The 13354-nt window shown below is 38.1% G+C and overlaps 2 protein-coding genes across 3 annotated transcripts; one reads left to right on the top strand and one right to left on the bottom strand.

The window, feature by feature from the left end:
• The first annotated feature begins 2960 nt into the window (after window positions 1-2960).
• Window positions 2961-7892, top strand: LOC133998997 (cilia- and flagella-associated protein 251-like). Of its 2 annotated transcripts, XM_062438081.1 has the most exons (12): window positions 2961-3195; window positions 4580-4863; window positions 4998-5060; window positions 5195-5328; window positions 5420-5473; window positions 5568-5616; window positions 5768-5977; window positions 6092-6177; window positions 6297-6471; window positions 6570-6830; window positions 6968-7094; window positions 7178-7892. In XM_062438081.1, the coding sequence occupies exons 2-12, from the start codon at window positions 4653-4655 to the stop codon at window positions 7359-7361; spliced, it is 1554 nt and encodes a 517-aa protein (XP_062294065.1). In that variant the 5' UTR covers window positions 2961-3195; window positions 4580-4652; the 3' UTR covers window positions 7362-7892. The 2 variants fall into 2 exon arrangements, with proteins under 2 accessions (XP_062294065.1, XP_062294066.1); XM_062438082.1 differs by lacking the exon at window positions 5768-5977 and having other exon boundaries at window positions 2962-3195.
• A 129-nt stretch (window positions 7893-8021) lies between these two features.
• Window positions 8022-12108, bottom strand: ccdc97 (coiled-coil domain containing 97). The gene is made up of 7 exons (XM_062438083.1): window positions 11700-12108; window positions 10833-10997; window positions 10223-10382; window positions 9780-9868; window positions 9462-9651; window positions 9129-9252; window positions 8022-8294 (listed from the first exon to the last, which is right to left on the bottom strand). Exons 1-7 carry the CDS (start codon window positions 11883-11885, stop codon window positions 8174-8176), a joined length of 1035 nt encoding a protein of 344 aa, XP_062294067.1. The 5' UTR covers window positions 11886-12108; the 3' UTR covers window positions 8022-8173.
• Between the last annotated feature and the right edge of the window lie 1246 nt (window positions 12109-13354).

Raw genomic sequence — 13354 nt, 5'->3', positions numbered from 1 at the left:
CTGTGGGAACAAAAAGGGCATACTGGATGTAGAAAGGCTAGAGAGAGGTAAGCAAAAATGTTCTATTTGTACTGTAGATGAGTTCACTCAACATACATTTTTTTCATTTGATGGTTCATTAGTAATTTCCCTCTTTTTGTTTCTAATTTATGCTGCTGTATCGGGGTGCTCTGTTTAGGTGAGGCATGTATTGAGTCTGAGGGTCATTGGTTTGCTCCGCCTGCCTTTGAGAGTTTGGGGGGGAAAGGCTCGAATAAAAAATGGAAAATAAGTATTTTCTATAAAAATAAGCCTCTGCAGTTTTGGTTTGAGGTAAGATCTTTTATGCATGGTGTACATTCCTTTATTTAAGAAAGTCTGACCAAACATTAAATACCACAACTTACTTCACAGAAAGGTTTCTTAACCACTAAGGGATATAAAAGGAGAGGAAATGGGACTGCAAAGGTAACTGAACTTCAGAATACATTGTGATATGGATTTTTTGAAACATATTCTTATAGTTTTAACAGTAAAGAGTATTTTATCTTTATTCTTCCAGCATAAGAATATCTTGTCATCAGATAGTGAATCAGAGTGCCCTTCTGAAGGTTTGTGTGCACTTTCTTACAACATCTAACTGTAACGTAAAACAGCATTTGAATTAAAATAACATTAAAGATATAGTGTATGCCAACTTAATAGTGTCCATTTGATATTTATTCAATGCGTAGAAATATCAAGTAGTAATTAACAACTTCAAATATATATTCCTTTCAAAGAGTCACAAATAAGCCTACAATCTGCTGAAGAAACTGAGAAAGATGAAGACTTGGATCCAGGCAGTGAAGAATCGGCACCAGAGAGCAAGGATGAGGAGGAGGAAGAAAGGATATCAGAAGAATATGGAGGAGAGGATTTAGAAGAGGAAGATAAAATGGAAAAGGGAGAAATTGAAGATGAGGATATTTCTACTGATGATAGTAACAAAAGTGACTACAGTGTTTTTGAAGGTGACGTTTCTGATAGGAACCTTTTTATTTAAACTGATGACATGTAAGGCTACTAAGTGTTTCTTTGTGGATGTATGAATGTTGATCCTGTTCTTTCAGTTTTTCTGGTTAAGCGTGTAAGTGAGAACGCAGGGCACACAGATGTTGCCACCTCTGGCCATAACGCGGCACAATTACAAGAGATGGAGCAAGGGAAAAGGTAGCCTGGCAATGATGTAATTTGGGGGGAAAAAAGCTAAATTTACCTGCACGGGCATAAAAGGATTTTTTCTTTTTTCTTCCACAGGTGTCACCAAACAAACCGAGTCTCAGACGTGTTGGAGGGTCCAGCCTCTGGGTCCTCCGCTGACTGTAATCTGAATACAATGGACATTGATCAGCTAAAGAAAGAGAAAATAAAAATGCAGTTGAAAGTCTTAAAGTTAAAAGAGGAATACTACACCTTGCAAATAAATAAATGTAAACAATGAAAGCATGTCACTGTAACCTAATTGTAAAGTTGACTAATTCACACCCAGAGTTTTGTTATTAAGGGCAGCCATATTATTGTCAACTTTATCGTCATCATTTCCATCTGTGTCTGCCTCTCTCACAGTGGAAGGCAGAGCAATCTATTTACTATAAACTCTGATAGTAAGTTTTAAAGAACTTTGACATTGTGTTTTTCCTGCCTACTTAACACTGCCATGCCAGGTCTAACTTGCAAACAAGATCTCAAAGGTCTTCAATAAAGTTAAAGGATAAAAAAGCATGCTGGACAAATGTGACTGACATAGGATTTTTTTTTGCATTCAGATGCTTTTACTTCCTTTCTAATCAGTATAAGTAAATATGAGTCCTTCTGAGAATGTAGGGCTATCTTTGACAACTCTGAGCCAGATATTTGACCCAGTGTACAAAAAAACCAGTATGCACAGGATTTATAATTATAGGCCTACTGGAAAGATAGATCCATTCTGTAGGACTTCACATGCAATTTAATAACTTTGCTCAATCCAGCATAGTCAGGGATGCAACTGAAAAGATTCAGACAATATCAAACTTTTATCTGAAAGAAAAGAAAATTTCCACTATAACCATTTGAGAAAAATATGTAGTGAGATCTTCTGGAATATCTTTGTACAGCAGTGATTCTTTTATTTTCTTACCATGGTTTGTACTTTGTACCTTACATATTATCACGTAAGATCGGTGTAGCAAATTTGTTATGTTTCATTTTTCTGAAGAAGGTCAAAGCGTTTCAGCTTATCAAAATGTGTTGTTCAGAATGCATTGGCCCTGAATGCTGGGGAACATTACAAGATGAAGCTGTACCCCATAGAGGACAGTATGATCAGGGAAAGTCAGGAGAGCATCCTGGTAGAGAGAGATGAGATCAGGCACAAGGAGAGACAGCTGCAGGAGAGATTCAGGGGGAAGATCTGAAGAAGGAGAAGAGGAAGCTGTGGAGAGCAAAGAAGAAAAAGGCAAGACTGGCTGCAGAGAAGACACATGAGAACCTGAAATGTTGGCTGGTTTGTTCATGTTCCTCGCAGTCGTCTTGAACGCAATGATAGGTTGGGTTGTAATACCAGTGATGACCATCTTAGTAGTAGTAGTAGAAGTCTATAATAGAAGTTCAATTAATGTAATTAATTTTATTTTAAAGAATTTGTTTGGACAAAATTGTTTTCTGAAATCTATCTGTCAAAATTTAGAAAAAAGATTTTATAGTTTTCTCCTGAATTCACTCATGTAACAAAACTGTAAAAATAATAATGTGTTACATGGTGCTTTGAAGTGGAATTTAATACAGTTTTATGATTAAAAAAAAAAGATTCACTAAAGCAGATATTTTTAGTAGGTTTATGACTATTTTGTAGTACTTTTGTAGCAATTTGCAATAATGTATTTTTAACTGTGATGTCACCAATCATAAAAGGACAATGAAACATAAACCATCAGCATAAAAAACATAAAACCAGCAGAAAGAAAGAAAGGAAACGTTAATGTTGTCTAACTGGCAGTATTTATTTATTTTTTTCATCTCTTCAGTGTCTGATCTGAGTGATTTTCACATTGGATCGCCCCCTGTTGGCAGCTTTGGCGCGATGACATGCTGGGTAGAGCTTCAAATGACTGAAATTTACTGTGGGTGTTTACTAAGTGAAGTTTGTGGGAGTGTCTGGAGCTGAGTTTCTGTTTCATTTCCTATGCAGCATAGGTAAGACACTGCTTTGAGATTGTATCTGTCATTATTATGGTGATTTTTTAACAACAAATGTAAAGTCGCTTAGCTGTTTGTACTGCAGTTTTGTGAAACAGTTGCACATAAACAGACAGACTTGATGTATAGATGAACAAGTTTTTGCTGATATGTTTGCCGTTAGAATTTTTTATACATTTTTAAAAAAAAAAGATGTCAATCAATAGCAGCCACACATAAATGATGGATTTAAGTTGTTCTTATAATTGCTGACAAAAAAGGAGTGAGTGTTACTGTACGATAGGTTACATATCATCTGTTTTCACATCAGATGTGGGAAAATAATTCCAAATTGTTTGCTTTATGTGGCATTAAGGGTTAAAACGTTAGGAGTAGTGATAAAGCATTAATTAGTCACATTACACATTAACATACACACGTCACAATACTGATCGGACAGTTGACAAGATGAGTGAGCTGATTTGTATAAGGAGATCTACTTTATCACTGACTGGGACTGTAGGGCAGCAGCAGCACACTTCCGTCTCCTCTCGCGGGTTTTTTTTTGTTTGTTTTTTTGGGTTAAGAGAGACTTGCCCGACCCGCTTACGACAGCAAGAATAGATCCATTTGCTGTCATTAGAAAGCGGAGGGAGGCTTTGCGAAAATACGTTTTAATGTCTGATGAAAATGGAAAGATATTTTTCATTGGGTTGGTCAACAGTGGAAGACTGCGCCTATGTGGGATGACTATGCTTACACTGTATAGTTCATAATTCTCTTTGAAAAATGTGGGTGTGATTTACAAAAACTTGCAAAGTTTCTGCGAGCGAATTTTTGCTTGTCTTGAAACTGGGAAGCTATGTTTCTTACTTCCCTTTTCATGTCAAAACAAATGACAAGAAGTAACAAGAAAAACCAAAGGGTGTGTAATATCTGGCACGTCGACTTAAAGCCCTGAGGCAGTTTATCGGTTGGGTTTATGTTTTATTCTCCTCCACTAGGAACCACAATCTGTATAATTAAACTGTTGTACCAACACTGTCAATTTAAATATAAAAATATAAAGACTTTGTAAACCACTGCTCTTTATTAAAATTGTAGACATACAAAAAGCAATACACATTGATTAAAAAAATGTCACTGAAATATGTTAGGTGAAATATGTAGTGTACAATATAAATGTTGCACCTTATAAGCACTGTGGCAGACATTTTTGAGTGAGGTTGTGTGTTAAAAGTGACTGGGCTTTTGAACATATAAACTCTTTGGATATACATTGCCATGCAACTGTGAGGGCATCTGTTTAGGAAACTATAAATGACTTTGCAAAGGAGGAAACCTGTATTGTCAGGAAAATTAAGTGAAAACAAAAATATTTATATCTTCACCTTTTCTGCAGGTATGAATGCAAGAGCTTAAACAAAAGCTGCTCAGAGAATTCAGGTGTTTTTTCATTTATTTGGAAATACTGAATGGAGAGAAAAAGAACTCGCTCAGGACTCTTTTCAGAGGAAGAACAAGATAGGGACAGGCGATCTAGCCAAAGGTTTACAAAGAGAATCAGATATAATGAAGATGACTATGAATATGTGGAGGAGGAAGAAGAGGAGGAAGTGCAGGAGGATAATGAGCAGCCAGGCCCATCCACCCAGTACACCCCCACCTACACGACACAAGAAAAAAGTGAGTGTAATATTTATGTTATTAAATTCCCTACAAAACATTGTCCTTGACATGTCACAGTCAAACATTTTGCTAAATGTCACCTATGTGTCCAACTCCTGTGTGCCATTTATGTCAATGTGTGCTTAATCTAGGATTCTTGCCTGTAACCTGTGGAACTAAAAAGGGCATCATGGATGTCAACAAGCTGAGCAGAGGTAAGCAAAAACCTGTATTTGACGTACTGTAGATGAGTTCACTCAACATATAGTTTGTTTTCATTTGATTGTTCTTTAGTAATTCCCCCCTTTTATTTCTAATTTGTGCTGCTGTATCGGGGCGCTCTGTTTAGGTGAAGAGTGTATTGAGTCTGAGGGTGGTCAGTTTGCTCCGCCTGCCTTTGAGGACTTTGGGGGGAAAGGCCCAAGTAAAAAATGGAAAACAAGTATTTTCCTTGGAAATAAGCCTCTGCAGTTTTGGTTTGAGGTAGATTATTTTTTAAGTCTTTTATGCTTTTATGCAACCCTTTATTTAAGAAAGTCTGACCAAGCACTAAATCATACTACTTACTTCACAGCAAGGTTTCTTAACCACTAAGGGATATAAAAAGAGAGGAAATGAGACTGCAAAGGTAACTGAACTTCAGAATACATTGTGATACGGATTTTCTGAAACATATTCATACAACTTTGACAGTGAAGAGTATTTTATCTTTATTCTTCCAGCGTAGGCGAATCCTGTCATCAGATAGTGAATCAGAGAGCTCTTCTGAAGGTTTGTGTACACTTTCTTACAACTTACAAACTGTAACTTAAAGCAACATTTGAATTAAAATAACATTAAATAGTGCATGCCAACTTAATAGTGCCCAATTATTCAATGCATAGAAGTAATTAACAACTTCAAATATATATTCCTATCAAAGAGTCAGAAATAAGCCTACAAACTGCTGAAGAAACTGTGGAAGATCATGTTAAAGATGAAGACCTGGATCCAGGCAGTGAGGAATTGGCACATGATACACAGGAGGAAGAGGAGGAAGAAAGGGTAGGGGATGAAAATGGAGGAGAGGTTGTAGAAGAGAAAGATAAAATGGAAAAGGATATTCCTGCTAATGCTGATAACGACAGTGAAGGTGATTTTTCCGATAGGGACCTTCATCTGCAGAAAAACTATTATTTAAATTGATGGCATGTTAGGCTACTTTGCGTCTCATGTGGATGTATGAATATTGATTCTCTTCTTTCAGAGAGTGAAACAAAATCGATCATTTCAGCTGCGAAAAAAAGTGCATTGCAAACGATACTGCAAGTTCTCGTCAAGAGGTTGCCAGAGGTAAGATTGAGAGAAATTTAAAGTTAAAGAATCTATCATTCCAAAATTGTGTCCTTTCTTTGTGTACATAATCCCTTCTAATATGCCTCCAAACACTTCTCACTTCTCTGCCCATGCAGATGTCAGACCCACCTGTCATTGGAGGTATTAAGGAAGAAAATGGAGAGGAGTTCAGTGAGCATGTCTTACTAAGTAATGATAGTGAAGAAGATGAACAGAGAGAAATCAAAACTGAAGCTGTGAATTCTTCACCATCAGCTCCCCCATCGTTAGATATCAAACCTGCTGACAAAGGTTAGGAGCAAACACTTCCTCTAATAGTACAATGGTTTAAGATTTCCGGAATATGCAAAACATATTTTTATGTATTTGACATTTTGCCTTCTGCAAAGACAACTTGCAGGGACCAGAAGTCGGAGAGTTGGACGCAGGGCATTGTGGAGAGAAGGAAGAAGAATGGAGGAAAAGAGCAGTGGGGCTTGCAATGCAGAGATCGCTGTCAGAATGTTTTGAAGACTGCGACAGTGCAAATAATGACCATCTTGACATGCCAAAATCTGAAGACAGCGGTCAAGCCATTGCAAATGAAAATATCAGCGATGCAAACACATCACTCATAGGAGGTTTTAAAGAAGAAAGCGTGGAGGCGATGAGTAAGAAATCAGCAGTTTCATGTGACTTTTGTAGACATTGGTTTAATATTGTATGTTCTGTTTCATAGGAAACATTGTTTGCCTAATTGTTTGTGTAAAAATTTAAAGGCATTTCACATATACATTTTTCTATACAGGTGTTGACCCATCCATTATACCTGCGAGTGTGCTGGTTAAGTGCACAAGTGAGAACTCAGGACGTACAGATGTCATCATCTCTGGCCATAATGCAGCACAATTAGAAGAGCTGGAGCAAGTGGAAAGGTAGTCTCATGATGATTTTATTAAGATTTTAAAAAATGCTTAATTTACCTGCACGACCATAAAAGGCTTTTTTTCTTCCACAGGTGTTGCCAAACAGTCCAATTATCATATGTGTTGGAGGGACCATGCTCTGGGCCCTCCGCTGACTGTGATCTGGATGCGATGGACCTTGATCAGCTGAAGAAAAAGAAAATAAAAATGCAGTTGAAAGTCTTGAAGTTACAAGAAGAATACTATGCCCTGAAAATTAGGAGATATAAACAATGAAATCATTGCACTGTAACATATTTTAACAGCAAGCAATTATTATTATTGTCAACTTAAAAAAATTCCCTGTGTCTGGCTCTACCACAGTGGCAGAGCAATCTACTTACTATAAACTGCTCAAGATCAAATTTTGGTGGTGAGTTTTAAATAAATTTGACATGTTTTTAAATGGTGCGTTTCTAGCATGCAATCCCAACACACCCTTCTCTGAAATGTGCATTCCTTCGCCTGAATGAACACTATTTCCCAGTAACTTTTTTACACTGCCAGGCCGGGTGTAACTCGCAAACAATGCCTAAAATTTAATTTTAAAAAACAGGTTGAGATAGCTGTGAACTTTACTTTAAAAGTAGCCCATATGGTAATTTCCTGCAATAAGATAATAAAATGTTTTTACATTAATAATTGGGATACTCAGAAATCGATGTGAATGCCACTACATATATATTTTGATCTATATGCTGCACTACATGACTTGGTGCGTCTTGTTATACAAATGAATATACCAAATAATGAAGTTGATGCACTTCCTCAGCTCAATATTTTCTGTGTACTGCTGTTGTATTTCTAAGGTTAAGCGCTACACTGTGTATACAAGGCAGAATGTAGAGACTGTTCTGTTTCTGTATGATTGGTGAAAGAAGATCAGAGTCATACAAATTGCAAAAAAAAACACAAAACAATATTTATTACCAGCTGTTAAACATTCAGATGTAACTTTAAAAAAAAGAATACATATTATTTTGTACATTTTTATTCACAGTTCCCTCAGAGCAGAAACTGTTAAATAGTTATTACTATTACAACAGCAACTATTCTATCATGTTTTCTTCTTCTTCTTCCTCCTCCTCATCATCTTCATCAAAATATTTTTCCTCCGCATCTCTGTTGACTATGTCCAGGTTGTCGTAGTCTGGGTTATCATCCACCTCACTATAAAAAACACACACACATTTCACTGTTAGTTAGCTACTATACTATCTCTTCATTACTTTGTGTCTTAATGACTAAATTACCACTACACTACAGCTATAAATGAAGTTACTGTACAAAGTGTTTAAACAGGCTTTTATTTGTGCTTATGAGCTTATAAATTCAGCACCAAAATCTCTTTATTGTCACAACAATAACATTTCCACCAAGCCTGCTCACACAGTGGTAATTTACTGTCAAATAACTTTCTGCTGCATTTTCCGTAAAATATGAAATAAGTCTTCATAGTCTTCTTCTTAAATCTTTTTTTTCTTAATTTAAAGTCCAAAATGTCTCCATCAGGATTAAGTAGATGTTTATGTAGCAATACTTAACCCTTACATACTGTTCATACTCTACACCCTCGTAGTATGTTCTGGGTCAGTTTTGACCTGGTCTAAGATTCCCCTCATAAAAAGTGTCTATACCAAATTTTGAACCACAGATCTGTTTAGAAAACATCAATAGCCGATCTGACTGATCACTACATGGGTGATCAAACCTTGATTAATGTTTCAAAGAGCAGAAAGAGTGTATTTTTTAGGTTTTAAACCACTCATTTTTGGAGACACAACACCTACTATCACACAAATATCATGTCCTATTTTACCTAAGACATGGAAATATAACATAGCAATAATGATTTAAATGTATTGAATTTTTTCAAAGCGGGTCAAATTTGACCAGAACGGTATGTTAGGGTTAAGGGGGAATGGTTTTATCTAGAGCTAGATCTAATCTTCTAAACTCTAATGCAACCAGACTGAATGTCTGATCAGTGGTGGTGTGGCTGACCTGTAGTTGAAATCCTTGTCTTTGCCATCAAGGAAGCGCTGGTGCATCTGACTGATGAACTCCTCCCTGAGCAGAGCCTTCTCCTCAGAGGTTGGCTCGCATGCCTTCTCCTGGACTGTGTTATCTGCAGCGGAAAAACAGAAAGACAGGCTGGTGAGTAGAGCAGAGAGAGAAGTAGTAAAACAGCTGAGGGAGAACAAAAACACAACTAGTTTTCTTCTTTGTCTTTCTACCTGAGCAAGAACACAGAAACTAAATCCACAGGCATGTTTTCACACTCATAGTTGGTGTTTTGTGCATTTCCTGTCTTATATCTTATGACTTAAGCTTCACCTTCATCTTCCTCATCCTCCTCCTCCTGTGTGCACTCTTCTCTCTCCTGTTCCTCCTGCAGGCGATCCTGGATGAGACGCTCCTGGTAGGAGTTGAGGAGGAGGTGTGCGAGCCCTCCTGTGCCTCCCCCGGGTGCTCCTGGTCCCCCTTGTGCACCGTCCATCATGGCCTCCTGGGAGCGCTCCAGCACCTAAAACATTAATGAAAGCATTTAGAAACTGTGTTTAAAACCATCTAAACTCAACTATTTAGTTATGCATGAAAATTACTGTATATCCTTGTGTATGGCAACACTAGCACTGCAACTTCTCTTCTCACCTCCTCATCTGTCAGGTATTGGCCGATATACTGTTCATATAGCAGTGGCTCCCTCATACGCATCTGTTCCTCACTGAAATACTGACCCTCTGGGAAAGGAGACAGTGCATGAAGAACAGAGGAATCACAAGTTGGGTGCAATTCTTGTATTTCAAGACCAGTGATTGGTGTATTGAGAAAATGGGCAGAAATTAGCTAAGTTACACAGGCACAGGTCTTAAGTCAATATTTCACATTTAAATGACATAAGAAAAAGTCAACAGCAAAGCTTTTTTTGTGTGTAGTGGACAAATTCATTTTACAGGTGATATGTACCTCATCAGATAAAACCAACACTCTGTAGCTTGGTTCAAATTCATTCCTTTGCTAAAAATGTCTTAACTGAGATGAATCAATACACTGGGTGTATATTTTTTGATGCTGCTGAAAATCAAAGCCCCTACCATTCTGCAGGGCCCTGAGGGCAGCGTAGCGATGGTTTCGGACCCTGGTCCTGTTGGTGCATCCTGCAGCTCGTCTCTGTATCACTTTGCTGTAGTACTGAGCACGTGGGTCTGAGCTGACGTGGGTAAATTCTGACAGATGCTGGGTTTTCAGGCAGGCCTGGAAATGGAGGAAGAGTTGGAATGACTTGTTGACATGTAGTGTGCCCATTAACTGTCATTACTGCTCTCTATACCTGCTGAATGCAACAAGTTACAACTTATTCTAGGGAGCTTACTACAAATCCCAAAAATGTAAGGAATCACTAAGGGACCATTTAACATGTGTGTATGAAGTCAAGCACTATGAGAAAATGTTTAAGAGCCAGTCTTAATTTCCGAGTCGTATCTCTGATAGGGGCAGATAGGGCAGCACATAGGCTTTACTATATGTAACCCCTCTGATACATTAAACCTCACTGCCTTAGCAGTACACAAGTATCCAAAAGTGGTTGTTTTATACTTTTAATTGAATCAGTGTATGTGAATGTATAATTTGATGCACCTAATGTACCAGTGTTTATATAAGGACGTGTGGGACACATGCACACATTGGGCTGTGTACACATACATGGTACCTCTCCAGGAACACCAGCGGTTTGCTCCTGAACTGATTCAGCAGCTCCTTTCTGCACTCCTCTGGGGTCAGTTCAGCATCTCCGATCTGCTGGCTCTTCACTAGGCTTCCACTCAGCACTATGGTTTCCAACATGTCAGTCACGGAACGGGACACAGCCTGGTGCATGCAAGATAAGCAGAAACACAGTCGGTGTAAACAGAATGATGACAATAACAGAGTGTAGCTGGCAGGTATTTGCATTATATGATAGGGGCACATACCTGTAATGAAATGTGGTATATAAATAAAGAGTTTTTTGCATATTTCAACAAAATAAATGTAGGACTTTTAAAGACATTTTAATACCAAAAAGAATGCAATTTAATATTGATTACATGGCCTAAGTATGAAAGATATCAATAAAAAAACATTATGATGATGAGGGCTAGAATTGTTTACCAAAACGCAAGGTGAAAGAAATGTCATTTTATTTAAACTCACTTCATATTTTTCGCATTACTTTGTGGCAGTATAACAATCATTCCCAATAATATAAATGATTACTAATTCATCATGACCTGCATGTGGATACGCAGCAAAACAATGAATGATTGCATAAATAGACTAACCAATTAAAAATGACTAATATGAATTAATGGGCAATTCATTTAAAGTCAGAGATCCGGAACAATGAAACTGGAGATTTCCCAAAGATGTTTTGCCAAAATCACATAAAAACATTACTGACAGTGACAAGCTAGAAAAAAACATTGCATACTTCTGTGAACAAATCTAAGACTTCTACCTTCAAAAACCCTCTTAAGGAAAACTAAATGAGTGCTTAGTAAGACTGAATGTAGTTCATGCTGGTGGTCTCACCTGGGTCTCTGGCGGGAGCTGCTGGGTCTCTTGCGGGAGCTGCTTGGTGTGTTGCGGGAGCTGCTGACAGTCTGCGGGGCTGTGTTCTTGTGCCGGTGTCACCGTGTCTTCTGGTAATCTTCTCTGCTCATCCCTCTCAGACAACCTGGGCTGTGTTTTAACAGGAGGTTCAATCTCACCCCACATAATGATATAATAATGAACTAAACAACTTTACTGACGTGTGTCCAGAGACTCTCAATAGAAAGCTGCGTTTAAGGTAGCACTCGTTTACATCTGTTTCCTATTACTGTACTCGACTGAATGCATTTCATAGGCGTTATATTTAATATGGACTTTATTACATTTAAAATCCACCAAACTAGAGGTTAATAACACGTTTTAGCTACACCTCCCACTTGTTTTGAAGTCTGTTTGGCCGCCATATTGGTCCGTCATTATTAATGACCACCTCCTGTACGACAGAAACATTGGTTCCCCCTGCAGACACCGCGGTGCCGGATTCTTTCGCCATCTAGTGGTAGCTTTGAGGGCAAAGAAAGAAAAGAGGTTTAATTTTTTTAAATACAGTATATGCGTTACAGGATACATGAATTAAGGCAGTGTCGCTTTTGTCAGCCTGTTCTCAGAAAAGAGGGAAAATCCCTCAGTGTGGTGTTTCTACTGTGATAGTTAACTATACAGGGCTACTAATTAATCTGTGATCATTATCATTAAGATGATCATTATCTTTATTTATTTATTTTTAACCTGCAGTTAACCACTTTTGTTGCCTACTCTAAGTGAAATACTGGCAAAATAAATATCTATATCTACTGTATAAGTTATGTGTGGAACTCGAACTTGACATTTTATTTATTTAAGAAAATCTGTATCAGATAGCCTATTTGACTAAAACGTCAGTTTATTCGCTGTAGATTTTGTTTAGTAAATATGGATTTCAATATGAAGCTCTGGTTGTAGATCTTAGCCAATTTCTCAGTGTCTTTAATGTTTAACTGTCCACCTACTTGAAACACTGGATCAAAAAAGCAAACACAGCGGGCTGTTTTATTTTCAACTGCTCTTGAACATTAAGTATGGAGAGAGGGGGCTGAGCTACTGCGGTTGATAGATTTAGACTCTCTTTCCTTTTCCTCCTTAAATTGAGGAAGTGGTGGATTCTTTTCCACACTGAGTTCTTCTTTTTTTACCCTTGGTAAATTCTCCTAAGAGATTTCCTTTTCTAAAAGGAGATAGACAGCCTGTCTAGGGCCTTGTACTTCTGCCCCTTCAGCTCTTCTTTGAGCTTGGCAGTTTCTACTTGCAGGGCCTGGCTTGCCTCTCTTTCAGCCTGGAGCTGAGTGGCAAGCTCAAGGTTGGTGGAGGTCTGTCCATCCTGATGGGTGGCCCTCTCTGTCTGAAGCAGATCAGATCAGTTAGTCTCTCGCCCCTCTCATCCTGGAGCTTGGTGGTTAAAAGCTCCACCTGTTTCCACAGAGATTTATTTTCTCCAGCCTGGTGGAGAGCTCAGTGTTTTTTTCCTCCTGACAGGTGATGTGTTGCTCTGCAGTTTGGACATGAGTCTTCATCACCTCAACCTATAATCCCAGAGCCTCATTCTTTATCTGGTGGTTGCTCAGCTGCCTGGCCAACTTCTCGGGGTCCAGGGCTGA

The sequence above is a fragment of the Scomber scombrus genome, chromosome 18, assembly GCF_963691925.1.
Source record: "Scomber scombrus chromosome 18, fScoSco1.1, whole genome shotgun sequence".
Lineage (NCBI taxonomy): Eukaryota > Metazoa > Chordata > Actinopteri > Scombriformes > Scombridae > Scomber > Scomber scombrus.
The sequence above is the reverse complement of the archived record's forward strand: the minus strand, read 5'-3'. Positions and strand labels throughout refer to the sequence as shown.

Coding starts and splice junctions, on each gene's coding strand:
- ccdc97 (XM_062438083.1), bottom strand. CDS start 11,885: ATGTGGGGTGAGATTGAACCTCCTGTTAAAACACAGCCCAGGTTGTCT. Junction 10,383..10,832: donor TGTTCCTGGAGAGGTACCAT/GTATGTGTACAC, acceptor CTCCATTTCCAG/GCCTGCCTGAAAACCCAGCA. Junction 9,652..9,779: donor AATACCTGACAGATGAGGAG/GTGAGAAGAGAA, acceptor TTAATGTTTTAG/GTGCTGGAGCGCTCCCAGGA.
- LOC133998997 (XM_062438081.1), top strand. CDS start 4,653: ATGGAGAGAAAAAGAACTCGCTCAGGACTCTTTTCAGAGGAAGAACAA. Junction 5,061..5,194: donor TGTCAACAAGCTGAGCAGAG/GTAAGCAAAAAC, acceptor CGCTCTGTTTAG/GTGAAGAGTGTATTGAGTCT. Junction 6,178..6,296: donor TCGTCAAGAGGTTGCCAGAG/GTAAGATTGAGA, acceptor CTGCCCATGCAG/ATGTCAGACCCACCTGTCAT.